This window comes from Protomyctophum parallelum, assembly GCF_964188405.1.
Source record: "Protomyctophum parallelum genome assembly, chromosome: 11".
Taxonomy (NCBI): domain Eukaryota; kingdom Metazoa; phylum Chordata; class Actinopteri; order Myctophiformes; family Myctophidae; genus Protomyctophum; species Protomyctophum parallelum.
The window spans coordinates 18218677-18245047 of NC_139707.1; the positions used below are offsets into that span (position 1 = coordinate 18218677).

General features: G+C 43.2%; 2 protein-coding genes across 6 annotated transcripts in view; both read left to right on the forward strand.

Moving 5' to 3' along the window:
• The window catches only part of LOC310867341 (FERM, ARHGEF and pleckstrin domain-containing protein 1), a 65936-nt gene extending 58731 nt beyond the window's left edge, over positions 1 to 7205 (forward strand). For both annotated transcript variants that reach the window (XM_083777307.1, XM_083777308.1), the window contains exons 22-27: positions 457 to 539; positions 1717 to 1829; positions 2855 to 3018; positions 4690 to 4797; positions 6832 to 6983; positions 7085 to 7205. In XM_083777307.1, the coding sequence (XP_083633433.1) occupies positions 457 to 539; positions 1717 to 1829; positions 2855 to 3018; positions 4690 to 4797; positions 6832 to 6983; positions 7085 to 7166 (702 nt within the window). In that variant the 3' untranslated portion in view covers positions 7167 to 7205. The remainder of the gene's footprint in view (positions 1 to 456; positions 540 to 1716; positions 1830 to 2854; positions 3019 to 4689; positions 4798 to 6831; positions 6984 to 7084) is intronic.
• A 2770-nt stretch (positions 7206 to 9975) lies between these two features.
• LOC310867369 (dedicator of cytokinesis protein 9) overlaps positions 9976 to 26371 on the forward strand; it is a 98585-nt gene continuing 82189 nt past the window's right edge. For all 4 annotated transcript variants that reach the window (XM_083777375.1, XM_083777377.1, XM_083777378.1 and 1 more), the window contains exon 1: positions 9976 to 10420. In XM_083777375.1, coding sequence (XP_083633501.1) covers positions 10304 to 10420 — 117 coding nt within the window. In that variant the 5' untranslated portion in view covers positions 9976 to 10303. The remainder of the gene's footprint in view (positions 10421 to 26371) is intronic.

The following is a 26371-nucleotide window of genomic DNA, read 5'->3' on the forward strand; positions in this document are numbered from 1 at the left end:
AAACATTGATATTCTGCATGTCTACATCTAATCGTTCTTGGGTACATAATTAATCCTTGTACCTCAATGTTTTGTTTTAAGTTTTTATTGAATTAAATCAGACTAAAACAGGTTAATGGAGATGCAACATTGAAAAAAATTCTTTATCGATTGTATCGTTCATTAACCACTTAAGCCCTATATACTTTTCTGTACAGCAAATAACGAAAATAACAGATCTTCTATTTTCGTCGAATGTTCGCCCATCTTTGCCAAATGTTCTTCTATTCTGACATGTCCAGAATAGGGATGTGCGGGTTCATGTTCGAGAGATGGATATATTGTCCAGCCTTAGATCTGTCTCTCTCTCTTGTCTCCTGACTCTCTCTTTTTAACCTCCGCTCTCTATTTCAGTCCTTGCTTGTCCTAGATACTCATTCTCTTTCTCTCATGCATTTTCTGTATATTTTTTTCCAGATCAGAGAGAGTGAGGATGAGTGGGGTGTGCCTCATGCATTCACCCTGGTTGGGCAGCGGCAGTCAGTTGTTGTAGCAGCAAGGTGAGAACATAAGACTATCTGGACCCGAGATATGTATTTATTTGGTGAAGACGTTCTATAAGCAGAGACGGGGCGGCGGTGGCTCAGGGGTAGAGTGCCTGGATGGTAACCGTAAGGTTGCCAGTTCGAACCCAGGCTCCCCCAGAGTTACTGTCGAAGTGTCCTTGAGCAAGACTCTGAACCCCTAATTGCTCCCGATGTGCTAGTTGGTGCCTTGCATGGTTTCCGCTGCCATCGGTGTATGAATGTGTGTGTGAATGGGTGAATGTAATGCACAATCTCTGTAAAGCGCCTTGGATAAAGGCGCTATATAAATGCACCATTTACCATTTACATTATGTAACTCATTGCATCGTGTCAACAAGAATGTCTGAATGTAAATACGAAGGCACATTCATTATTTACGCTGTTTGTTTGTAAAAAAACACACACATTTGAAGTAAGTGGTGCAACTCCCCGAAACTTCCAGACCCACATGAACGCGCCCCCAGACCCACAGGGTGCCGGCCCGGTTCCAGCAAGCCACCCCGCGTCCGAAACGGTCGAGAAATTACAGAGTTACCGTGTGGGGGTCCCCGGGGGTCGCCAGGGGGGTGTGTGTGTTAGGCTGCGCAACAGTGACAATTGGTTGTGAAAACCAACCAAATGCTATTTTCGTGCTCGGACACAGCCAGGGACAGACACAGCCAGCCAGCCAGCCAGCCACTCACAGCTGTGTAAGGAAGTGGTTGCACCACTTAAAAATAACCAATAAGTAAATGAGCCCAAACTTTTCGGCCCCCAACACCAAAATAATGCTGCCATTTACTCGCGACTAATCCCAGAGGTAATGTTATGCACATAAACGTGCACGTTTGGTGCACATTTGTCCGCACATGTAATGTATTAAGCCTAGGGGTTTTGTAACAATTATGGTTCAAATGTATTTGTAATCATTTTTACATTGTATTTCACTCATTCTGTTGAATTTTATTCAGGTCTGTAAAAAAGAAAGTAAAAAAACAATTGATGACCCAAAATAATTTCTTTGGGAACCCCTGGTTACTTAAGGGTACAATGTCCTGTTCAAGGACTAATGATCTTTGCTGGACAGACATCAACCGTTGTGGGGTCACATGATGTAATGTACAGTATCTTTGTCCACTCTGAGCACCTGTATCCATATGTGTGTCTTTAGTTCTCTGTCCGAGATGGAAAAGTGGATGGAAGACATTAAAATGGCAATAGACATGGCAGAGAGCAGCAACGGCCCTACGTCTGACATGCTGGCCAGCAGTCTGATTGAAAACAGTAAGTTGGTTACATACTGTACACGCACATTACTGACCCGGCTGATTACCACGCAGATCTGTTCATTTTGATGCACGACACTGGCACAGGATGTCTTTTCTCTCACATAACCATGACTAAATGGATATTACAGTAAACCTTTCACATCCTGGGAATACCCATATAATACCTGTATAAAAGACTTCCATCCAGTCATCAGTATGAATATAACTGTTTTAAAGAGTGATATAAATACAGTATATCATCGCTGTAGGCAGAAACCTTGTTTCTCCATATTTCATCTTTGTATGTTTTTGAGTACCAACAGGTGATAATGTGGCGCTGTTGAGCACCCGTGCACAGTGTGAAGGTGTGCCGTACTTAGTTTAGACTAGTCATTGGTGTGCACAGGTGCATGATGGGAAGTTGAGTTTTTAGTGTTAGTGTAACGGGATCCGCACATAATTCCGACGGAGCATTAGTCCGACATGCGGGAACCGATCTCCCGCTGCTCCCGTGCTTGTGGTTATGGTTAGGTTAGGGTGTGAGGTAGGTTGCCGTTTGTTGGACCAATGACTAGTCTGAACTAAGTACTGCGCACTGGTGCATGATGAGCGTCAGTCCGACAACCAATAGTCCGACAGCCAATAGTCTGACAACCAATAGTCCAACAACCCAACAGCACCACTCAATTCTCGCCTTAAATGGGATGGCCAAAATTGGGACAACAGGTTGAAAGTGATTAAGTCTGTCTGTTTAACCAATGAAAAGTAATAGCAACAGCTTGTGACTAAATGGTAACTTCATTGGACCTACTAGATTCTAGAACACAGGTATTCCCCCCCCCCCCCCCATGATTTCCTGAAAAGTCAATATTTTGAACACAAGGTTTCCACCTGACAGCGACGACATAAGACTGCACATGCATGAAACTACAGCTGAGTTGGAAATGTGTCTTTGTGTGCGTGTGTGTATGTTGTCGTTTTTTTGCTTCCACATCGTCCCAAGTCATTCTTCTAGTAGTAACAGCCTCATGACTTTCCCAGAATGCCCAGAGGACTCCTCGGTGGAGGCAGAGTCCGAGGACGACATGACGGCGTCACGCACCTCCCTGGAGAGGCCCACCCCACACCGTGGTAACACCACGGTGCATGTGTGCTGGCACAGGAACACCAGTGTGTCCATGGTGGACTTTAGCATAGCTGTGGAGGTACCGGCAAAGAAATAACATAAAATAAAAACCTCAGCCTTAACCTCAGAACCTGCCCCTCTCTCCCTTCCTACTCTGTTCTCTCTTCTTGTCTCTGTATCTTGAGTCTGTGCTGTATCTCCTCTCTTGGTTAGCGTGGTGTACTGTAACCTGTCTGGTGGGAACAGAATCCTTCAGTGCTGTATCCTCCCACACTGTCTGAGCTGCACTGATCTCATCGCTGCTTGTGTATCACTTTCTCTTTTAGTTTTCCAAATGCTTTCAAAGCGTAAAACATAAAAGAGAAAGAAATACACAAAACAAATTATTACATCAAATGACGTATACAGTATTATGTATAGGCTCCCGCAGGCTCATAAAACATCTTTATTTCCGATTCTGTGTGCTAATAAACTAACCATTTGAGACAGATATGAACTGCTTTGTCTTGTGCATTATGAATCATAATGCAGTCTTCGCTTATCTGCACTGCAGAGTTGCTATTTCCACCAACATACTTCTTTTTTTTGGTGGGGGGATAACCGGCGTGACATTGTTCTCTAAACCAGCTGTCTATCCTCTGTGGTTCTTGTCCTCCTTTTCCCTCTGACCGTCTGTATTTAAAAATAGTATGTAAATGTGTGCTAGATGTCATCATCTCATAATTTCAGAACCGATCGTGCTTAGGATGTAGCATTGCTGCAGCCCAGCTATTGGCTATATTCATATGGTGGCCATTTTGTGCTTATGTCTGATGGGGATTCCTATCCCCCCCATGAGTACGATGTAAAAACAAACTTACTGCCACATGGATATGGTTCAGATCTAGTTCTGCTCTCGTGGTAACCACGTCCTCTTCACAGCCTTGCGTGGACACACCGTCGGCCCCTGTTGTCCCTTACACTGCATGCACGTGTGACACCTACTCAGCTTCTGTTTCTGTCCCTCCTTCCCTGTCTTTCTTTTCTTCTGTCCTCCCTGTCTCTTCTATCCCTGTGCGTCTGTGCATCATCCATGGTAGAGGACCCTAGCCCAGTCAATGAGAGTGTGGCCCCCGTGGTGGGGCCCGCCAGTGGCCAGGGGGGACCGGTACCTCTGGCTCTTATCTGCTGGTACCGAATTCAGAGCCTCTCCTTTAGTGAATCCTGCACGAGCCTAGAGGTAAAGGAGCCAGGGGCAGACAGGAGGAGGGCCGCTTTGCTCACAAAACTGTAGCTCTTGATAATTCACTTCATTTGTATGGCTCTTCAGTATATGTTTTGTTTTGTTTTGTGTTTTAAACCAAGTTATAAAATGCTTCATAGATAGAATTTATGCTTTCAATTCAGTTACTCCCGAGCCTCATTTTTTATAGATCAGTGATGTTGCATTGATTGGTTTTATATTATATTACATCATTATTACTTTTGAGCCGCAGCATCAGGGCAAAATAGGTAGTAAGTAGTATAATAGTTGACAGCTGATACGTCGTCAATAGCAGTTATCAAGTATATGTACACAGCATAGAGACATCTTGTTGATATAGCTTTTCAGATACACCACGTAGCAGGTAGATTTACTGGGCCTTTGATAATTATAGATACAATTTTGGGGGCTGGGAGTGGGCAGCTATACTGCCCAGCCCTACATGTTATACAGAATGTCCCATTATTTGTAGCTTGTCATTGATTTCTTTTTTTTTATCCTCTGTAGAATCAGCTGTCAGGAAACCTATTGAGGAAGTTCAAAAACAGCAACGGTTGGCAGAAGCTCTGGGTGGTCTTCACGAACTTCAGCTTGTTTTTCTACAAGACATACCAGGTGAGGACGCTTGCTCCCATATTTCTTCTCCTTTCCAATATTTACCCTCCTGCCCAAGAACATCACATCTCAATGTAGAATGTTAAATCTGCCTGCCATGTTTTTAGAGGTTTTTGTACTTTCCCATGTGACTTTATTAATTGACTGTTGCATTTTTACACAAATGTGTTGCATAATAAATCAAACAGTTATTTCACAACTTTTTGTTTAGGCAAAATTTGGTTTAAAGTATTTCAGACTAGATTAAATCAGAAAGGATAAGACAAGCTAAACATTATTGATCCCCTTAGGGAAATTCTGGTGTGGTAGCAGCAAAAACAGTGTGTTAAACTCTGGATAGGAGTAGAGAGATAAGAATTCCGATAAAACTAGAAAAAGTAATCCTAGGAGCACAGCTCTCCGTCAGGTCAGGTACTGATTACTGAAATAATGTGTACCGAATTGCATTATGTTTGGACAAAATCTATAGGAGTAATGGGAGAAAAATGTGTTATGCAAAAATCGGCCTCCTGGTAGTGCTATAACAGGACAATGTGAAAAGGGTGGCATTTCCTCCTCTGCCTATACTAGTGAGAATGTGTGTGCACAGTTTCATGGATATCGGTTATTTCTTGGCCTCTAGGGAGTGTACATGCAAAGTTTCACTGATTGGTCCAGTTATAGGTAAAATTGTGAATCGGCCTGTTATAGCGTCACCATGAGGCTGATTTAAGAAATGTAGTGTGGCATTTCTTCCTTGGCCTAGTGGAAATGTGCGTGCAAAGTTTCACGGCAATCTCACGCTGCGTTCATGATTTGAGGACCACTCCTGCAACCTTTCAGGATGGAATATGAAAAATCGGACAGATCCGTCTTCATCACATGACTATAGAGATACTGTGTACCGAATACCGATTTGGGTGATCTGTAGGAGTAATACCAGTAAGACGCCCTAAAGGGCAGGGTCGCATGCATGCATCCGCCTGGACGACGGCAGACTGCTGGCGCTTTGGCATGGGGGGTCAGATCAACATATGGAATGAACTCTGTCCTGGCAATATGCTGCCGGGCGCGGCTGCACTAATTACTTTGGGGCGGGCCCATCTAGAGTTTGAATGGACAGGTATCAGTCAAAAGGGAGACATCGAAGAGGAATCTGGACAGGTGGGGTCAGATCAACATGGATTGTCAGAACAGGTCACCTCCATACAGTATATGGAGATGGTGGCGTGATGTCACGAGGCGTGACCATATATGGATGCATGATGTCACAAGGTGTGACCATATATGGAGGTGTGACGTGTGTAGAAATGCAGGTTTTCATAGTAAATGTGACCTACGGTTGTATAGGTGTTTCCCCAGACTTCAGCACAGTATGTAATATATGGAGTTATGAGTGAGCAGTACAGCATATACTGTATAATGACTTCTGGTCCAGGATATGTTTAGTTTTGTGCAGTATTGCAATAGATTTCAATATTTTTTATTTTCATCGCTTTATATCACTATTTATATCACTTGCTCATGATCAGAGCTTCCATGCTCCAGACTATATGACCGGAAACATTTGAAATTTGTGGGAGGCAACAGTCTGGCCACGCAAAACTAGCTGTTCACGGACCGTCGGACACACACGGATGGACGGACGGACGGACGGACAGACAGGGTGCAAAACATAATCTCAGCTATGCCTTCGGCCTGGCGGAGACAATCAAAATATTCTGGCATTAGACATCTACTCTGTATTAACATATATCTGTCAATAAATATAAGTATAAATGTACAATCTATAACAAAAAAGTAGACTATTGATCCAATCAGAAGAAAATCAGCTTCAAGCAGCTGACGTTTTGAGCAAGACAACCTCTTTAGAAGATATATGTAGACTTCTGAGGATAATAAATTCCTTCCAACAAGAGCTATCTGGCATGTTGATTTCTAATTTGGCACGGTACTTTTGGTCCATGACTGACCACTGATGTGTGTGTCGTTTTTTTATTGGTATTTGCACAGAAATAGCACATCTGAAACAATTTATCTGTTTTTTCTTTTCAGGATGATTATCCACTAGCCAGTCTTCCTCTACTGGGATATTCAGTCACAGTGCCCTCAGATACAGAAAACATCCACAAGGACTATGTCTTCAAACTGCATTTCAAGTCCCACGTCTACTATTTCCGATCTGAGAGTGAATACACATTTGAAAGGTACGGTATAGATCCCTCCAGATGCACATATTTTTAAAACAAAAAAAAGTGTTTTTTTGTCAGAGCATGTCGAAGGTAACTGACCACGTCTCTTCCGCTAGGTGGATGGAGGTCATTCGCAGTGCCACAATCTCCTCCAGTCGTACACGCATCTTGAACCGGAAAGAGACCCATCCTCACTGAGTCGTATCCATGCCCCCTTCCACCCCACCCACCCGTCCCGTCCCAAAACATACTGTCCCAGGGATGTGGCTTCGTTTGCGGGAGGACACCACCCTCCTCCTGTCTGTCCCCTGAGCCCAGGCTCAGATGGGTGGCTGCCTTCTCCTACCCATTTGAGCTTAGAACTCCGTTGCCACTCAATCACATTCTGTTTCCGGTAGTTTTTTTTATTTTCTACACATATCTAGGACATTTGTACACTGAGCAGTGTCCATGCACTTTTGGTGCTTTTTAATGCTTTAATGGTGACATGTCCGCTGGTTTAGACTGCATCAGAGACTGCATTTTTTGGCATTTTTATTCAACTCTGAAACCTCTTTTTTAGGATGTCATTTTATACTGTTTTCTAACGGTCTGAACCACTTCCTATCTTTCTGGTTTTACATTTTGTCATTTGTTGTTTTTACAGCAGAGAACACGTTGGTATAGATAATTCAAACATTTTTTTCTTAGATGGTTAAACTATCACTACATTATCACAAGTTTTTTGTCTATGCGTTCATTTTATGGAAAATGGCTGCTTTTAAATGTCCTTATATCTGCAGTGCCAAACTGATTTTTATCAATGTCCTAGACTTTCTAATGCTATTTTATTACAATGGTGATAAAGAGGGTCTTCTAATTATGAGATTTTAAACTTCATGTAAAACAGGTCACCCAAGGTAGATGTTTTGTTCACATTGCCCCAATGCAGTGTGTTCTCATAAAAGAAAAATGTTGTAAAATCAAAATATGAAACTATTTTGTTGTATTACAGTATCAACATAACCAGGATAGCTACCGTACCATCACCACTAATAACATTCGAAGTGAATATTCCTATTTGCTGATAGTTGTTTTTTCTCTTTTTTTTCCTCCTTTCTTTTGTATGAAGTTTGAAGTTGAAATCCATTTTCAGCTGTATGAGAAAATGTGAGAGATGTTCATAATCTGTGTATTGTGAAGGAAACTGTAATGGAAAGCTTTAAAGATTCTTTGTGAAACAAAATGTAAACTTTCAGTTCCAAGCGCCATTGCCCTCATTGGACCCGGCTGCCCTTATATAAGTGATCTTTTATGGGTCCAAACTGAACGGAAATATGCATATGACAGGGTTTTGCAGTGTAGCATTCGAGAAGGAAAACCTCAGTTCCTTTGAATTGCTGTTTTTTCCAGACAACAGAGAGCTCTTTGGAAATGAAAGCAATAAAAACCTCATTTTAACTTACATTTGTTGTCATTGTCTCCACCAGCCGAAGGCATGGGGAGAGTATGTTTTGCACTCCGTCCGTCCGTCCGTGTGTCCGTCCATCCGTGACCAGCTAATCTCAGCCACCGTTAACCCGGTCGATGCCAAATTTTGCACACACACTCCCTGGATGCCAACCATGAACCTCTGCCCCAAACTTTCCAGAACGGCCTGTTATAGCGCCACCAGGAGGCCGCTTTGTGCAAAACAAGTTTTTTCACAGTACACCTACAGATTTTGTCCAAACATCACGCAAATTAGTACACAGTCTCTCTAGAGCCATTCAACGAAACGGGTCTTTCAGATTTCTCAGACTCCATCCTGATTGGTTAAGATTGGCTTCCAAAGTTCACAGGAGTGCTCAGTTTCAAACAAAATGCTGCAAATCATGAACACATTGCGTGATTTCCCTGAAATTGTGCACGCACATTCCCACTAGGCCGAGGACGAAATGCCACATCAACAATTTCAACTCAGCCTCAAGGTGGCGCTATAACTGGCCCAAAAGTGTTTTTACCTCTAACTGCACGGATCTGTGGATAACCTGGTGGAGACCTGTGCCCAGAAGGGCACTTTTTCTAGTTTTTACTATAATTGATGGTGCACAAGATGTTGACTCACCAGTATCACCTTGGTAGATATATGGTCCTATGGAAATTACTGGTTAATAGTATTTGCGATTTAAATCCTACTATTCAGATGCTCAAATGAAGTACAATCATGTTTTTCCTCAATGGGGGAGTAATAATGCAAGAACTGTAACATTATGGATACCTTTGTATTCTCATCTGTTCAGTCTCAAGTATGAAATCAATGAGTCATACCATTCTACCACATCAGTATATATCCTTATCTAAACCATGTATAATATCTACTATGGCAAAAAATAAATAAGTATATTCCTGCAATAAATTTTAATGTTCCATTCTAGAAATTGCTTTGGACAATGGGTCTCAGTGGGTCTAATCAAAATGCTCAGGTAGGCTAAACTTTAGTTGTTTGGGATTATAAATGCTTTTCCTAAAGCAGGTAGGATGTTAGTGTTTTACAAGTGCCAGAGGTGAGCGGGCTGTGACCTACAGGTGGCATCATAGCTCAAGGAATTGTTGCTGTCAATAGACTACAACTTTGAGATGTAGACCTATATGAACTAGTTGTGGAAGAATAATAGGCCTAAGTATTGTTACGTCATACTGGCATAATTTCCACCTGTTGTTTTGTTTATACAAATTGTGTATTATAATACACAAACCAATATACAACAAATAATAGGCCTACATATTTTGTCACTTACAATATACAGTATACAGTAAGTACGAATATACTTATATACTTTTTAAACATGTAACGGTTCTCTAATCAGTGTTTCTGTTTGTAAGTATTGATGCATTCATTCATGGCGACTTTCCAAAGTCCATAACTACAGGCTACACTTATACTACACTGTCAATATATAGAAAAGCTGGAGTGGGCAGGCCTCTCCCCGGTGAGGGGCGGAGTGCAGTGTGAGCGCTCAGCCTGCTGTCTGTCTGGAGGGACGGCGCAGGGCGAGGAATGAAGCGAGGGACCGCGATAATGAAACGGTGACAGCTGGACAATTATTATTATCACAACACATACATCCGAGATGCAAAGTACTGTATAGCTCCGAAATAATGCAACATATATTTACTTTTTAAGGTGAACATTATGAGTTCGACACCTCAGACTGATTCAACCAAAACAACAACTATACCACAACATGATCCAACTTCAAACTCATGGTCGGTGCTGTTAGCGGGATCGAAGAAGCGGATAAACGACCGGCCGGTTCTTTGTCGTTCTGCGTTTCTCTTATACGTTTATCGGCTCTCAAAATAAGGACTCGGTGATGGCTAATCACATACAGCCGGAGACCAGGAGGTTTACTCGGGGTCTTAGTAAACCTGGCACGGCGGCTGAACTAAGGCAAAGTGTCTCCGAGGTTGTCAGGACGTCGGTGCTGGTTGTAAGTACATTTGATTTAAATCCCCTCCTTCCTCGCATTCTTCCCTATCCCTACACAGTACACGTTCAAATGTCCACCTGTGTCCACCAGGTTGGTGTGTGGCTTGATGTCACTCGGTTAGCCGCCATCCATGTGTCACTCACTATTAAACAATTGCTGACTTATCAGCTTGTGCAGGACTTCCATATATCAGTCGCACCTGCCGATTCCGTAGCAGTGAAATGAGTGTGTGCGTGTGTGTGAGAGAGAGAGAGAGAGAGATGAAAATCAGGATAAATTTCACGTGTGTGTGTGTGTGTGTGTGTGTGTGTGTGTGTGTGTGTGTGTGTGCGTGCGTGCGTGCACGCGCGTGCGTGCGTGCCAGATAAAGCTAATTGTGATGTAGGCCCTACAAAGCTATCACTCATTGCAGTTACATTTATTTCATGACACCATGAACATTTTTATTATGAATATTATGAATATTTCTTATGAATCTCCGTCTCTGGTTGATTAAGTTGTTGTCATCAGCATCATTGAGGGTATCAGTTTTCATAGAGATGAATTTTGAGAGGCAACTCCAAAACAAGGGAAAGCATTTGGGTTCAATTTCACGGTTGATATACCAGGCAGTATCAAATTACATGCATGTCATAATGGATTTCACTATTCAGCCCCTAACATTTGGGCAGCGGGAGACCTGCAGTAACCCAAAGCATCAGTTTTTCAAAGATGCAGGGGAGGAAGGAGTTGAATGTTGTGTGTGATGTGTGTGTGTGTGTGTGTGTGTGTGTGTGTGTGTGTGTGTGTGGTGTACTGTACACTTTGATTGTTCCAACTTTCCTGGGGAAGTTGCTAGGTAACCGAAACGGACACCATCCAGGCTCTGTCAGGGAAATGGAATCCTGAGTCAGGATCCCAGGCATTCAACCACACCTTCACATTATTTATTCATTCTCTCTGGTGGGCTGCCAGGGAAGCCAGTGGGAGGAGATCGGGAACAGATAGAAGTGTGTGTGTGTGTGTGTGTGTGTGTGTGTGTGTGTGTGTTAAGAAATCGAGCATGTTTTGTGTTGAACCAACTCGCAGCAGCAGCGTAGGGCATTCTCCTCCTCCTCTCCTGTAGTAGCTATGGCTTGGCAGCCTATTTGCTGACAAACATATGTTCAGCTGTGGAAGTGGAAGTATAGCACTCTTGTTGTGTTGGAAGCCGAGCGGCAACGTCACGGTCTCAGTGGGACAGGAATGTGAGTGTACACGAGACCACTGTCCACACAGCTTGTAATTAATTCCTCCATGAAACACGTAAATACCCCGGGAGGAATAGAGGGATCTGTTTCAGGCATATAAAGAGGAGATTGTGACTGACAACCCCCCCAAGCCTTCCCTTTGTGCCTGATTGTGTTTCAGTGTGCATTGAAACACAAATGTATTGTATGCCACTGTGCCTATAACATGCCCTTTAAAGACTGTACCCTCAATACAATACCATTATTGGATGGATCACATTTTCATGCCATCTAATGAAGGCCAACAATTGCCGTAATGTCATGTATCTGTAAAATGCCAGCTTTTCTAAAATAAAGTATTCTATTGTGCAGACCTCTCCTCTACATTATCACATTTTGTAAGAACATGACATGAATTCTAAAAATGTGGAGTACATGGGCCTACTCTCTTTCTCCACTATCAATTTGTGCTGTTTCACTGACCCTTTTGTTTATTGTTTGAGATGGTGTGCCGAGCAGCCCACAGCTGAGATGTCCCTCTGTTCCTCTGCACTTCAGACATGCTGGGAATACTATTAGCTCCGTGATGGCTGTCATCAGCTTTGAATTTGATGTTGGTGGCTTCAAAGACTTTGAAAGAAAAATGAGCTTTCCAGTTTCCACCTTGCGTTTATTGAATTTCAATCCCCCCCCCCCTTTTTTTTATCCGATATCAATATCCTGTTCATATGAGGACATTGGCATAACAAATCAATGCTTGTTGGAAATGTTTGGTTAATGTAAAGTGTATAAAGCAGTTGGGGCCAGTTGTGTAATTGCAATCAATAGTCCTATGCTGCCTTTCAACCAATGGTGATATACTGGTCCTGTTGTGTGTCCGACCTCGGGGAACTGTGGACCAGATGGGTGTCATAGGTGTGTGCTGTCATTAGCAGCCTGTGGCTAGTCCATAATATACTGTTAAGTATACAGTACACTTGACTAACTGTGTACCCTGAAGGTACGCTGTAGTTCACACTGGAAAAGTAGCCTAAATCATTGTCAACGACATGGACCGTTATCAGCAGAGCTCCCATGTTGTTATTGATGTTCTGCCAGCTCGTCCCTGGGCATGCAGTTTCGAAAAAGCAGAGCACAACCTAGAACAATAGCAGCAATCATTCATGTTCTCTTCTTTGGGAGCCCTGTGACGATGAAGGCAGTGTTTCCCCTATATGCATTATTGTGTGGTGGGCCACCAAACAATCATGAGTCTCATGACCGATATCATATTGTCCGAAAATCATATTGTCTGTGGTTGCACCACAGTATGATTTATTTTTTCATGGGTGGCCGCAAATAGACCAAAAAAAGCAAATGACCGCAAAAGACAGCAAAAAAAGAACGCAAATATAATCAAAGAATTTGCACTTGCGCTGCACGAGTGTGCATGCGTGAAAGCTCCCCTCCTCACTACCAGCTTCTGTCTAGGTGAAACACTGGAAGGGTAACGAAGGAATCAGATGCCCCGTCGGTCTGGCAGGCAGAACAGAAAATAATTTCCTGTTTCATGATTTTATCCAATCACAGTGAGTTACTAAACATCAACAGAGGTCACTCAACCTCTCAGTATATGCATGTAATTGACCATTTCCCTTTGCTTGCATCTCTTGTTCCTATTGTCCATGAAATTTCCTCAGACATCTTGTAACATGCTCAATCATGCTTGTTTACTCAAGTCAAGCTCTTCCAATGAGTCCCTCTCTACGATACACAAAGTAAACCCTAGAGGACCTCAAGTGAGCTCACATTGTAAAAATGCTGACAGCTTGACTGGAGCTACATGACAACATGCACTGAGAAAAGAGCACATTTTATTTTGGGGGTGGAGTGGGGGGACAGTGGTGTCCCATGTATGCTGCTGAGCCAAGCCAGTCTGAAGATTACAATTCTGTAACTATGAGTTAGATACTGTAAGTAGCTTGACATCTGTCTTTAGTCTAACTTCATCAAGTGACCTACGAACTTTAAGATGGAACAAGGTCTCGACGCATACATTTGCCTTTTGCTTTCTCTGTCCCTCTATGTTGTAGGTACTTTTTCTACTACAGTTTAATTGACCCTCTCTAGTCTCTACTGTCTTATTTTATACTTTATTGTGAGCTTGCAGAGATATATATTTTATATTTCTCTTAATGAAGATTTTGCCTAAAGACATGCCCAACATAGGGAAGCCATAGTGAACAATCGCCCAGGACGAAGTTCACCGTCCTTTCTATTAGTAACACCCAGCGCCCAGGACAAAGTTTTATCCAAAAGACGAAGTTTATTGATATGAAAACCGATCGCATCGCTCCACAACCTAAGAGCGTCTGTTGCGCAACCCTCGATGTTGCACAACATTGGGACGTCATCGAAAATGTCCCCCCCCTCTTTAGCTGACGACAACGAAAATCTTAAAACGTTAATAACTCGCGATCTAAATCATCCTGTCCAATTCTAAGAAAAGATCATGTGTTAGACGGCCCACCGCTGTCCAGTCAGTGTGCTGTATCTTGCAAGGCTGTGTGATCGTAATTTATGTACAAATGTAGGCCCAGGGCAGGGGGTGGGGGTAGAGATGGGAGAAGAGATGAGCTCCCTGACGGGTCAATAATGCATGAGGTTGCTCTAGTAACCTGTGACTCTCTTCTGTGCTGTGGTTTAGATAAACTGAAAGCTTAGTCAAGTTTGGTAATGTGTGACGGAGAGAGAGGGTTAGGTATGGTACTGTGGTTCCACCTTCAAGGTGTAGTCCTAATTCTACAGTAATTTGATAATAAACCACTAGCTTAAATAACTATTTGTATCTCTTTTATATCAATATGCTCATTACCGTACATTGCTAGAGAAAGATGCATTCTTAAATCGGCAGTTCGAATCCCGGCTCCTCCTGTCTACATGTCCTTGGGCAAGACACTGAACCCCAAATTGCTCCCGATGTGCTGGTTGGTACCTTGCATGGCTTCCGCCGCAATCGGTGTATGAATGTGTGTGTGAATGGGTGAATGGGTGAATGTATTGCACAATCTATGTAAAGCGCCTTGGATAAAGGCGCTATGTACCATTTACCATTTTGGTAGCGCTGCTAGCAGCTCAAACATTGCTAGCTGGATTGGAGTGCATTCACGCTCCCCAGAGGATGAACGCCTTCGAGTGACCCCTTGACCTTCTTCTATGCACCACTCTTCTAATTTAATAGGCGGATTGTAGGATGAACCATATTGATTATTTATTTATTTATTTAAGGTATGGAGTTTGCTTTTGTTTACATGTATTACTGTTATTCCTTCAGTGAATATACAAAAGATACACACACACACCATTCTGGCCCTAATAATAATTTCCCTTTTTTTTTTGCTCCACTAGTGAAAGTGTCCAAGAAAGTTCAAACCACTTTGGTCTGTTGGGGCATAAGGAGCAGGGTTTGTGCTGCTCCTTCTAGTAGCTGGTACTTTAGGCTCTGAGAAATCTGTGTGGACTGTTTCATGATGAACCTTACAATATCTATTCTGTCCTGTCTACTCTGAATTCCAAACTATCTGAAATGATGTCCATTCAATGACATGACACTAAACACTGTCTTGGAATGCAGTCTTAGTCCAATTTCTCCTTTCATTTATTGACAGATAATTGCAATTACGGGCGTAAAGGCAACTTAACGAGACTCAGTAGACTGGAAACATTCAAACTGCACATGACTTCAATATGAGCTGTGATGCAGAGTTTGTTGAGAGGAGGCTTCACGGAAAGTGGGAAATAAATTGCACTCACTGTGCTCACCATAAAATGTGTCTGCTTGGATTTGGGCTGGGTTCTTGGCAGTTGTGGTTGGAATCTAAACCAGATTCACCACTCAAGGCTTTTATGGTCAGAGGAAGAGAGGGAGAGAAATGCCTTCGAGTTTGTTAGGTTAGGCTATATAGACCACAAATACAAACTTTGGTTATTCCACCTCTATATACAGTAGTGCTGCTATGGCCAGCTGAAATGATCTCATGGTCAGGCAAACAGCTTTTGTTCCAATTCTAAGGAAAAGCTATTAAACACATCATACACACTTAAGTTTAGTGTCAATATAAATATAAATGTAAAGCCAAGATGAGGTCCTGGGGTGTGGTTTTATGGTAATATAGAATCTACAAATGATTTACCCTCCTCTTGCTCACATGAAAAACTATTACAGTAACTGGAAAATGTGGAAAAACTTAATTGCCATTCCCAGCTCTTTTACAAATTGGTATAATTCTTCTTGTACAATATATATGCCCCTGGTCTAGTGATTTTGTTTCAGTGGCTTCACCCAGGATTAAATATTTTAGAAATGATTTAATGGTTGTTACATAATTGTGTATTTCTGGAATGATACATACATACCTCAACTTTGCCAAAAGAATGTGCAATCACATTCCATGAAAACAAGTCAAATCAACGGAACAGTGTTTGTTTTTGTCCATGTGATTGATTTCCGTGCAAAAAAAAAGATTGTCATGATCTCACTGTCAAAAATCTATCCCAACCAGCCTGGAAAGGAAGTACCCATGCCTTCCTGTCTCCCATCGTCTTGTGGGAGAGCAGAGGCCTGCATGTTCCTAGATAGAGCTCGTTTCCTGCACTGGCTTTGGCTGGAGGCTGGGCAGGGGATGCAGGCGGACAGTGCCGCGGAGAGGGACTGACTGAGAAACGGCCCACTCCGTGTGTGAGTGTTCTGCTTGACAGAGCGGTACTGTATTTGAACACAGGGTGGGTTACCATAACAGAGAGGCAGCGTTCTAAAGAGCCTGATCAGTGGGTTTCCTGTTAGCAAGTGCAGGGCACAGCTCTGGGACCTATTTCACACTCACCACTTACTAAATTTATAATCTTTATCCAACCTACAGGATCTTACTGACTTCCTGCCAGGTGTTGGCTCAAAATGTAATAATGATATTTAATCCCTATAGCCTATACTAGGGGTTCTCAACCCATGGGTTGCGGCCCCTCGGGGGTCGCCAAATTATTTTGGGGGTCCCCAAATTATTTTCAATAAAAAAAATACAGAAACATTTTCCCCCCTTTTTTTGCAACTGAATGGCTGGAGAATGGAATTTCTAGGGGTCCCCAGCCAAAAACGTTGAGAACCCCTGGCCTATACTATAGTTCGGGTTTTGGAAATGGTTTTAGATTAAATTCGGAATAGTATTGTCTAGTCGAGGTTGTTGGTGAAATAGGGTTTGTTTTGACGAAGGCTGGAATGCTCCCTCTGGTGCTTTTGACAACTTGTTTAGTGTTTACACTCTCTCATCCATTCAGACAGAGACCCTATTGGAAGAGCAAAGTGGTTGGGTGGTTCATCCATTCAGACAGAGACCCTATTGGAAGAGCAAAGTGGTTTGGTGGTTCATCCATTCAGACAGAGACCCTATTGGAAGTGGTTGGGTGGTTGTGGTGGTGGGAGAACTTGTGACTCTTCCAACTGCCTACATGTCAAGACATCAAACTGCCTTCTCATGTTGTGGCCGGGCCCACCTCTCCCATATCACCATTACAGACAATATCCTCAACAGCTCACCCTCCTGATGTAATGTACTTACAATCGATTGAAAGGATGGAATATTGCTTCAGTCCAGGCCATTTAATAGGGCTACTATTTTGAGTCATAAGTGTAGGTGTAACTGTGTGGGACACATGTACTGAGTCACATCCTTCTGGCCTTGTTGTCCTCCTGTGGATATTGTGTGGCTAATCCAGTTTGTGTTCCTCTGTAAACTGATAACTGTCATTTTCATCTGTGGTCCAATCAGAGACTCCCTTTGATTGGTGTGTGTGTGTGTGTGTGTGTGTGTGTGTGTGTGTGTGTGTGTGTGTGTGTGTGTGTGTGTGTGTGTGTGTGTGTGTGTGTGTGTGTGTGTGTGTGTGTGTGTGTGTGTGTGTGTGTGTGTGTGTGTGTGTGTGTGTGTGTGTGTGTGTGTGTGTGTGTGTGTGTGTGTGTGTGTGTGTGTGTGTGTGTGTGTGTGTGTGTGTGCGTGCGCGCACGCACATGTTTGTGTTATGTCACAGAAATGATTGTGTAATGCCTACAACACAGAGGGAGCATGATGCCTATTTCTAGAGCCAGCATGTGATTACTATTAGGCTTAGACTATAGACTGTAAATTTTACAGTAACACTTAAACTGAACTCAAGTCACAATGTCTTATTTTGACATGGCCCTTTTTAATCATCAAGGCAGTTAATGTGTAACAACATTAAGCTGTGAGCTATGTTCTTCTACTGCCTTTTCCTGATTCTGTGTCTCATATGGAAGTGCAGTAAGTGTAATTTAACTCCAAGCTATAGGAAACCAAGGGTCACAGAGAGAGAGAGAGAGAGAGAAGAGAATATATGAGGCGAGACACAAGACGAGGTCTCTGTACTACAGGCACCACACTCCAAGCTGTTTCTAATGATGTATTTAATTTTATTACTTGATCATTTTCGTTGTTTCCGTCCAATGTAGTCATTATGCCAATGTGAGTTACATTATGCCGACAGTGAAGAGTTTGACCGGGAGAGCATAACACACGTTATACGTCCCAGTTCCTCCCCCTGCTGAACAGACCAACCTGTAGGATTCCATAGTACTGTGACAAAGACCACCCAACCCTGCTGGCTTCCCAAGGTCCACAAACGAGGCCAATTGGGTTCGTTGGAGCGCAGTCACCGTGGAGGAATCAACCCCCAGTCTCCAAGGTGGTGCCACCCCAATATCCCAGTTTATAACATTATTATGTAATTATGGTTCCATTACAGACAGGTCCTTCTCAGCACCAATACCAAGCAGAAATCAGAGCAATGTCGGTAGATGTAATATAGGTGGCCATTATTATGCCTGCAGATACTAGCACAGGTTTTGTAAGATTAACCAAGAGGTGAAATTGGTCATGCCTAAAAGCATCACAGGCACACCTCCATCATGGCTGCAGATTAAGCTCATCGGATTACAGTAGGCCCTGAAAAGCACTATACTAGAGACACAATAATAACACACAGCCATGGCTGGCTGATGGGGGGGGGGGGGGGAAGAGTGTGTCTCAAAAGAGCAGACTAATGACAAGCAATTTCATTTTAAGAGTCTGTTTTTTTTGTGTGAGGTGTATTTATCCTCTCAGCTCCCTTGATTTGTCTATAAATGAAAAGTTCCACTCCCATTCCCCTGACTGCAAATGACCATTAACATGTAATTGTGGGAACAGAGCAGTTGGTCTGACGGATGAAATTGGAGGGTAGGCTAAAGTCGAAGCACTCTGAGCCTTGTCATTGGATCTGCGTTTTTTCCACTGAATAGCATTTGCTCCATATATGAACCATTTTTGTTTTGTTTTACCCTGTCTGTGCTATATGAGATTGAGGCTCTCCTCTACCTGAAGAAATTCTGAGTCTGTTCTGTTTGATGCTTTTTATTGAGGGGTGCTATATTCCGCTATAGTGTAGATTTTCGTCTTACACAAACATTAAATTCCCATTGACAATGAATGGAGAATAATAATATACATGTAGATGAGCAAATCGGCAATGTTTGTCCTACACAAAGATAATACGATGATAAGAGTGCCCCTCGACTTCAAATTCGACACACGCGTTCCACACCCACACAGGGAGTGCAGTGCCCAGTGTCGAGTCCGTCGGATAGTCATAACCAGCACAAAAGCCTCTGCCCGTGCTCTGGACCTGATCATCCCTATCTCCATATATGGAGCTGGCCTGTCCTGACATCACAATGATTGTTCTGACATCTGGGGTGGGGCATTCATTTCCAACTTGCATCGTTCCAAGTAGGCCAGTGCTCAACAGGCACCGCTCTAGTCCTAATATAAATGCACCACGTCTCTGTGTGTATGTACGTGTGTACTGTACGTATGTCTGTAATCCACGTAACTTGAGAAAGGTTTGCCTCACCGACTTCGAAATTGACACACGTTCCACACCCCCACAGGGAGGGCAGTGCCCGGTGTCAAGTCAGTTGTCCAGAACCAGCACAAAAGCCTCTGGACAGGGCCCCTGCCTGGGCTCTGGACATCTCCATATATGAAGCTGGCCTGTTCTGACATCACAATGACATCTACATATACTCCATATTTGGGCATGCCTGACAAAGAACTCCATATATGGGCATAAAAGGGACACAGACATGATAACTGGGTGGGGCATGCATTTCCACCTTGCATCTTTCCATGTAGGCCAGTGCCCAGCAGGCACCGCTCTAGTATCATAATAATATACAGAACCATTTTTTTACATGTTTCTGATTAAAGTATAGCCATTTAGAGTAGACCAACATGGTACACTCTCTGAGAAGTCCGTGTGATTGCTGCATGCACCAGGGGATTCCTAGTGTCAGCTGGAACGAGACTGCATTCAGTAGGTTAATCTCCATTGAATTGCATGTCATAGCTCTTCCTCTGGATTTCGCTCCAACAATACTGATGCTGGCCTCTCTTACTCTAGCTCACTGACCTCCCATTCACATTCACGCAGCTTGCAACAGGATCAGTGATCGGATGTGGTGCATCACAGACCAAGGGATTAGAGTACAATTAGCCTAGGCTGTACGATGGCTGGCTTTTTAATAACGGTTATATTGGTCGAAAAGAATCGCCAAGTAGAGAATGTTGCGTATATTGTTGCAATTCAGTTTCAGCTTGATGTTTTTCCTGAGATTGTTTCGAAAATTGACTTGATTCAGACTCTGGCAAGAGGCAGAACAGTATTCACTATCTTTTCATTGCAGCTGAACTCAGCTGTTCTGCTAGAATATTTATTTGTTCTATGTTGAGGACTCAGGGCTGCTGAGGAGTGTTTAGGGAACAACTTAACATTCCAACTCTGCTGCTGTCTTTACTGCTATCAACCATAAGAGATGAAAGTGAAACTTTGCTTTGATGTGAACTCTATCCTCTCATCCATCCGGGATTTCCCTAGAAAGTCTGGGCCTTATCATGTCCGGACCTGAAAGTTATAGCACTCTACACAGTACGAGAAGAGAAACTACAGCATTGTTTATTTGGTGAAGTCTCTCGAAATGATGGATGACTAAAGTCACTTTACACCTTAAGAGGAAGTTCATTCATGGATGTAATCTTCCCCTCTCACATCAGATCAGTATAATCATGCTGGTAGCTTCATTAAACAGGATTTGTGTGTGTGTGTGTGTGTGTGTGTGTGTGTGTGTGTGTGTGTGTGTGTGTGTGTGTGTGTGTGTGTGTGTGTGTGTGTGTGTGTGTGTGTGTGTGTGTGTGTGTGTGTGTGTGTGTGTGTGTGTGTGTGTGTGCTTTTCAGCGTTAAATTGAGAACGAACATGTGGTGTATATGAATGCAGCCACGGGTTAAGTAGCACTGGTTTAGGTGCCAGGGCAGAATGGCTTGTTTACACAGCACATGAGCAGTCTCTCAAAGTTCTTACCAGACAACACTGAAGTGAAAAGCCGCTCGGATGCAGCACTGGATGGGGCACCCAATGTTTTTTGGTCAGAGATTTGAACACATTTTTGTGTGTATAAATTGTAGCTTAAAAAATGACCTAAACATGCTACAAAAATGACCACACAAATATGAATGTAGCTCAGCTACACCGCAAGTTACAGCATAAATGTAGCTCAGCTATGTAGCTCAGTTACATGTAGCTTAACTTGGCCAACACTGCGTACGTGCGTGTGCGCCCCTAATGACTTTTCACCAGGCAAGCTGCATAGCTGGCATTCTTCAGTCTGATGATGGCAGGGGTGGAGGGGAGTAGACACAGGGGGGCTCTTCTCCTCACATTGGTTGTGGGAAGGGAGCCGGGTTCTCATCCAGCTTGCCTCATGTTGGCATTAGAGCCCGACAGGCAGATTTTCATGTTCGGGTATAATTGCCCACCCTGATTTTGGAGAGTCTAGCCCTAACCCTAACAATAACCCAGGATAGGCAATCCCTGAACAGTTTTTAACATGATGTCCAAAAAGTAAAAAACCTTCAAATGAATTTGAAAAATGTTGATTTGATTAAAGTTTCTATTTAAGAATGTTCAATTTGTAAGCAAACAAATAAATAACTAAAATACAAACGGTGGATCTACACGCTCACAAATAAAGGTTTGACTATAATTGCATGCCCGAAATGAAAATATTATAATTTCTTTCTTTTTCAAAAGTGACAGAGCCATTGTGTGTTCACCCTCCCACAATGCACAAATGAGGTCTGTTTAAAGTCACTGAGTCATGCAGATCCGGGAGCTGCTGTTTATGTTAATTCCTTTCTCTGTAGCTGTATTAGCTGACATTCCGAAAATTGAAAGGGCAGAAAACTAACTCAATGACTTAAAGACACAAACAGAAGCCTCAGCCTCTGTCTCAGTAGGAAGGCATATGACCTTAGTGGTCAGTGTTTGCTTTCTGTTAGTTTTTCAGGGATTTAGCATTTAGGAAGCAGGACTGCATTGAGCGTGCACTGTGATCCAGCAGCATCCTCAACAAGGCCAGGATAAATAATGTTAGCTGTTGTATGGATGAGAACCATTGTGGCTGTGTGCCTGGGGGCCTGCCACTAATCACACTTGTTTGTGATGAAGACCTCAGTGGTTACCCTGGACACTGCTCTGTTTATGTCCTGGCTGGATTTTGTGTTGGTTGATGTGTATCATCAAAACAGACGGTGTGCGTGGAGGAGAGCATTGTGAGCATGCAGCATCACTCCATGGTTCATGGAGTCCACGCATACTCCTTGGCTGGATAACGAGGTCAGTATCTCTGGCTCAGCTTAACCACTTATTTTGTTGACCAGGCTCCCCCAGGCGTCTGTTTTTCGCCCACTCATTTTTCAACAATCTTCACCAACGTGACATGTTTGTGAGCTTGCAGATCTGCTATTTTCACAGAATGTTGGCCTATTATGACCAGAATAGGCATGCTAGGGTTCATGTGGTTAATCTGTTATTAGTGTGTCCACTCAGCCGTAGATGAATAACGACACCATCCCCCACTTCAGGTTGTAGAATCTACTGTGATTCTCCAACGTATATTTAAGACTTTTATGTACCATAACAAACTGTTTAGCCAAACCAGCCAAATAAAGAAGAAAAATATTAGTTTTATTTATTTATTTGCATCCAGACTTAGGAATAAGGAATGTCATATTATATTATTGAATATATTTCAACAAGGCCATTCTCAAGTGTCATGGTTTGAGATTAGAAAAATAAAATTTCCAATCCATCGCAGCTGCCATGGCAACCTTTCAGCTTATTGTGCCATGAGTCTGATCCCTGAAGTGAGTTTGAACCTCTTCGTATACCAGCAATGGAGAGAGGATCAGCTGTAAATAATGAGATTTCTTTTGTCATCTGAGTATTGCATAGTGAGCTACAGTACAGCAAATGTACTCTCCAGTACAGTCCAGTGTATATATATAACTTGGGAACAGTGGTTCCCAAATAGTGTGCCTTGCGTGACATAAGTCCAGGTGTCCCTTGGGATTTCATGACAACCACATTATTATTGCAATATATACAACTTTACCAAAAGTTAACTACATCAGTACTACCTACTGTATATCCGAAAAGTTTGTGAACCACTGACTTCGCTGACCACCAGAATGAAAAACAAAGTTCATTTTACTCTTGAGAGTGTAAAAGTAGACACGTAAGGGTCAGTACCCAGGGGGCAAAGGGGGTTGACCTGCATTTGCCATGACCTCAAAGGTTGTCCACCAGAAATAGTATCTATGACCCCGTAGGATCACAACCTATATGGACAACCCGGTCAATTTTTAGCTGGAAGTCCAATATGGCTGCCACAATATTGGCCCCTATTAGTTATAATGGGGGGTGAATAGGGCAAAATTTTAAACCGAAACCAAAATCCACAAAACTTCTCAGGTTGATCAATGATATAAATATGAAAGTTTCTTGTATTGAAAGTTTCCATGAAATTCAATATGGCCGCCACAATATGGCCGCCACAATATTGGCACCCAGAAAATAGGTTTGGCTCTAACTTCTGTACCAGATGAGCTAGAAACGCAAACTCAGTGTCTATTTCATGTTTTCTGACCATGGGAGACTCAATGGAATACCTATTTTCATTATTGGGTGTGTCTGGACCCTTATTGTGCATATTTACAAGATGGTGGCTACCCGAAATATAGTGCTTTACCATGATTGTTGACTGTTTTAGCAAACACAAGCAATATTAATCCATTGGCTAAGATTTATGACACAGAAGGGACATATATCTTTGACCTTGCATATTGTCATTTCCCCTCAGATCCTATGTAGAGTTGTAGGAATGATTTCAGATAAAATCAGAGACCAAAACAATGTATCTTAGAGATTACTTTACTATGGGACTGATACTATGGGATTGAATGGGACTGAATGAAAGTGACAGTCCCATAGTAACAGTACCTCCCATTCACTCCCATTCACTCCCATTCAGTCCCATTCACTCTGAATGGGAGTGAATGGGAGTGACAGTCCCATAGTAACAATACCTACCATTCACTCCCTTTCACTCTGAATGGGAGTGAATGGGAGTGACAGTCCCATAGTAACAATAACTCCCATTCACTCCCATTCCCTCCGATTCAGTCCCATTCACTCCCCCATTCACTCCCATTCACTTTTATTCACTCCCATTCAGTCACATAGTAACAGTACACCCCATTCACTCCCATTCAGTCCCATTCACTCCCATAGTATCAGTCCCATACAGTACCTCCCATTCACTCCCATTCAGTCCCATGCACTCCCATAGTATCAGTCCCATAACTAAAAAAACGTTGCATGGATGCACCTGGGACGTATCCTCAGTGATGTATCCTGAGGTCAACGGGGTTTCGGGTCTCTCAACATCATACCCCTCACTCAGGCGACCCAGCCGGGGTTGATCAAGTCCCGACTTACGTCCCAGTAGCTACCCTCAATCAGTCCCACTAGGGAAAAACCAGGGGCACACAATCCGTTGGAACTACTCCAGAACTACTCTGCCAGGGCTGGGAGGTACACTTCTGGCACATGGAGGGACTAGGCTCTGTGGGTTGTCTCCTGGTCGGGCCCCTCCTACGTCTCACCAGGTCCACTCCTGCTCTCACCAGGAGTAGAGCGAGGACCTGTGCGTTGCACCAGAGTCCCAGCACCAGACAGTTCATTCAGGAGTGGTGGGCAATGGTTCCGCAGGGTCATGGTGCTGCGGTTCCGCTTGCTGCTTGCATGGCCCTCCCAAAGGCCTCACCGAGGGTTGTTGGACTTCATCCTCGCAGAGGACACAGGCTGGGGCACTAACCCATACTGCTCACCCGGGTGCCGTCTACATTCCGGCTGTCACCCGTCTCTCCGGTGTCACCAGACTATACCTGGTTGTCACATAGTCTATTCCTATGAGTCACTATATAAATAGAAGAACTATAACTAAAAAAACATCGCATGGATGCACCTGGGACATATCCTCAGTGATGTATCCTGAGGTCAACGGTGTTTCGGGTCTCTCAACATCATACCCATCACTTAGGCGACCCAGCCGGGACTGATCAAGTCCCGACTTACGTCCCAGTAGCTACCCTCAATCAGTCCCACTAGGGAAAAACCAGGGGCACACAATCTGTTGGAACTACTCTGCCAAGGCTGGGAGGTACACTTCTGGCACATGGAGGGACTAGGCTCTGTGGGTTGGGTTGTCTCCTGGCCGGGTACTGTTACCCATAGTAACAGTACCTCCCTTTCACTCCCATTCACTCCCATAGTATCAGTCCCATAGTAACAGTACCTCCCATGCACTCCCATAGTATCAGTCCCATAGTAACAGTACCTCCCTTTCACTCCCATTCACTCCCATTCACTCCCATTCTATCAGTCCCATAGTAACAGTACCTCCCATTCAGTCCCATTCACTCCCATTTTGAAAGGTGTGTTAAAATGGCCTAAGTCACATTTTATTATGACTTAGGCAAAATAATATGGCCTAAGTCTCCCTCTTGACATAGGCCATTGTTTTAATAGGGTGTAACAGGAAGGCCTTTTACATTAGGGCTCGGGCGATTTTACCAGAGGTGGCCAGCACAATAAGCGTCCAGACACACCCAATAATAAAAATAGGTATTCCATTGAGTCTCTCATGGTCATAAAACATGAAATAGACACTGATTTTGCGTTTCTAGCTCATCTGGTTCAGAAGTTAGAGCCAAACCTATTTTCTGGGTGCTAATATTGTGGCGGCCATATTGTGGCGGCCATATTGAATTTCATGGAAACCTTCAATACAAAAGATGTTCATATTTATATCATTGATCAACCTGAGATGTTTCGTGGATTTTGGTTTTGGTTTAAATTTTTGCCCTATTCACCCCCCATTATAACTAATAGGGGCCAATATTGCGGCGGCCATATTGGACTTCCAGCAAAAATTTGACCGGGTTGTCCATATAGGTTGTGATCCTACGGGGTCATAGATACTATTTCTGGTGGACAACCTTTGAGGTCATGGCAAATGCAGGTTTCCTAAAAAAAGGGTGGTTTGCCCCCTGGGTACAGTGTATTCAAGACACAGACTATGAGACAAAAGTATGCAGTTCAATATTGACAGTCCGTCCCAGTCTGACCATTCTAAACTAGGGATGTGTATCTGGTAACACGTGTTTCCTCTGCCAGGAAGGGTGAGGGCCATTGAGGGGAGAGGCTGTGGTGTAACTGGGTAAACTTTAGCACCCAGCTGACTACAATACATTTCAGTGGTGG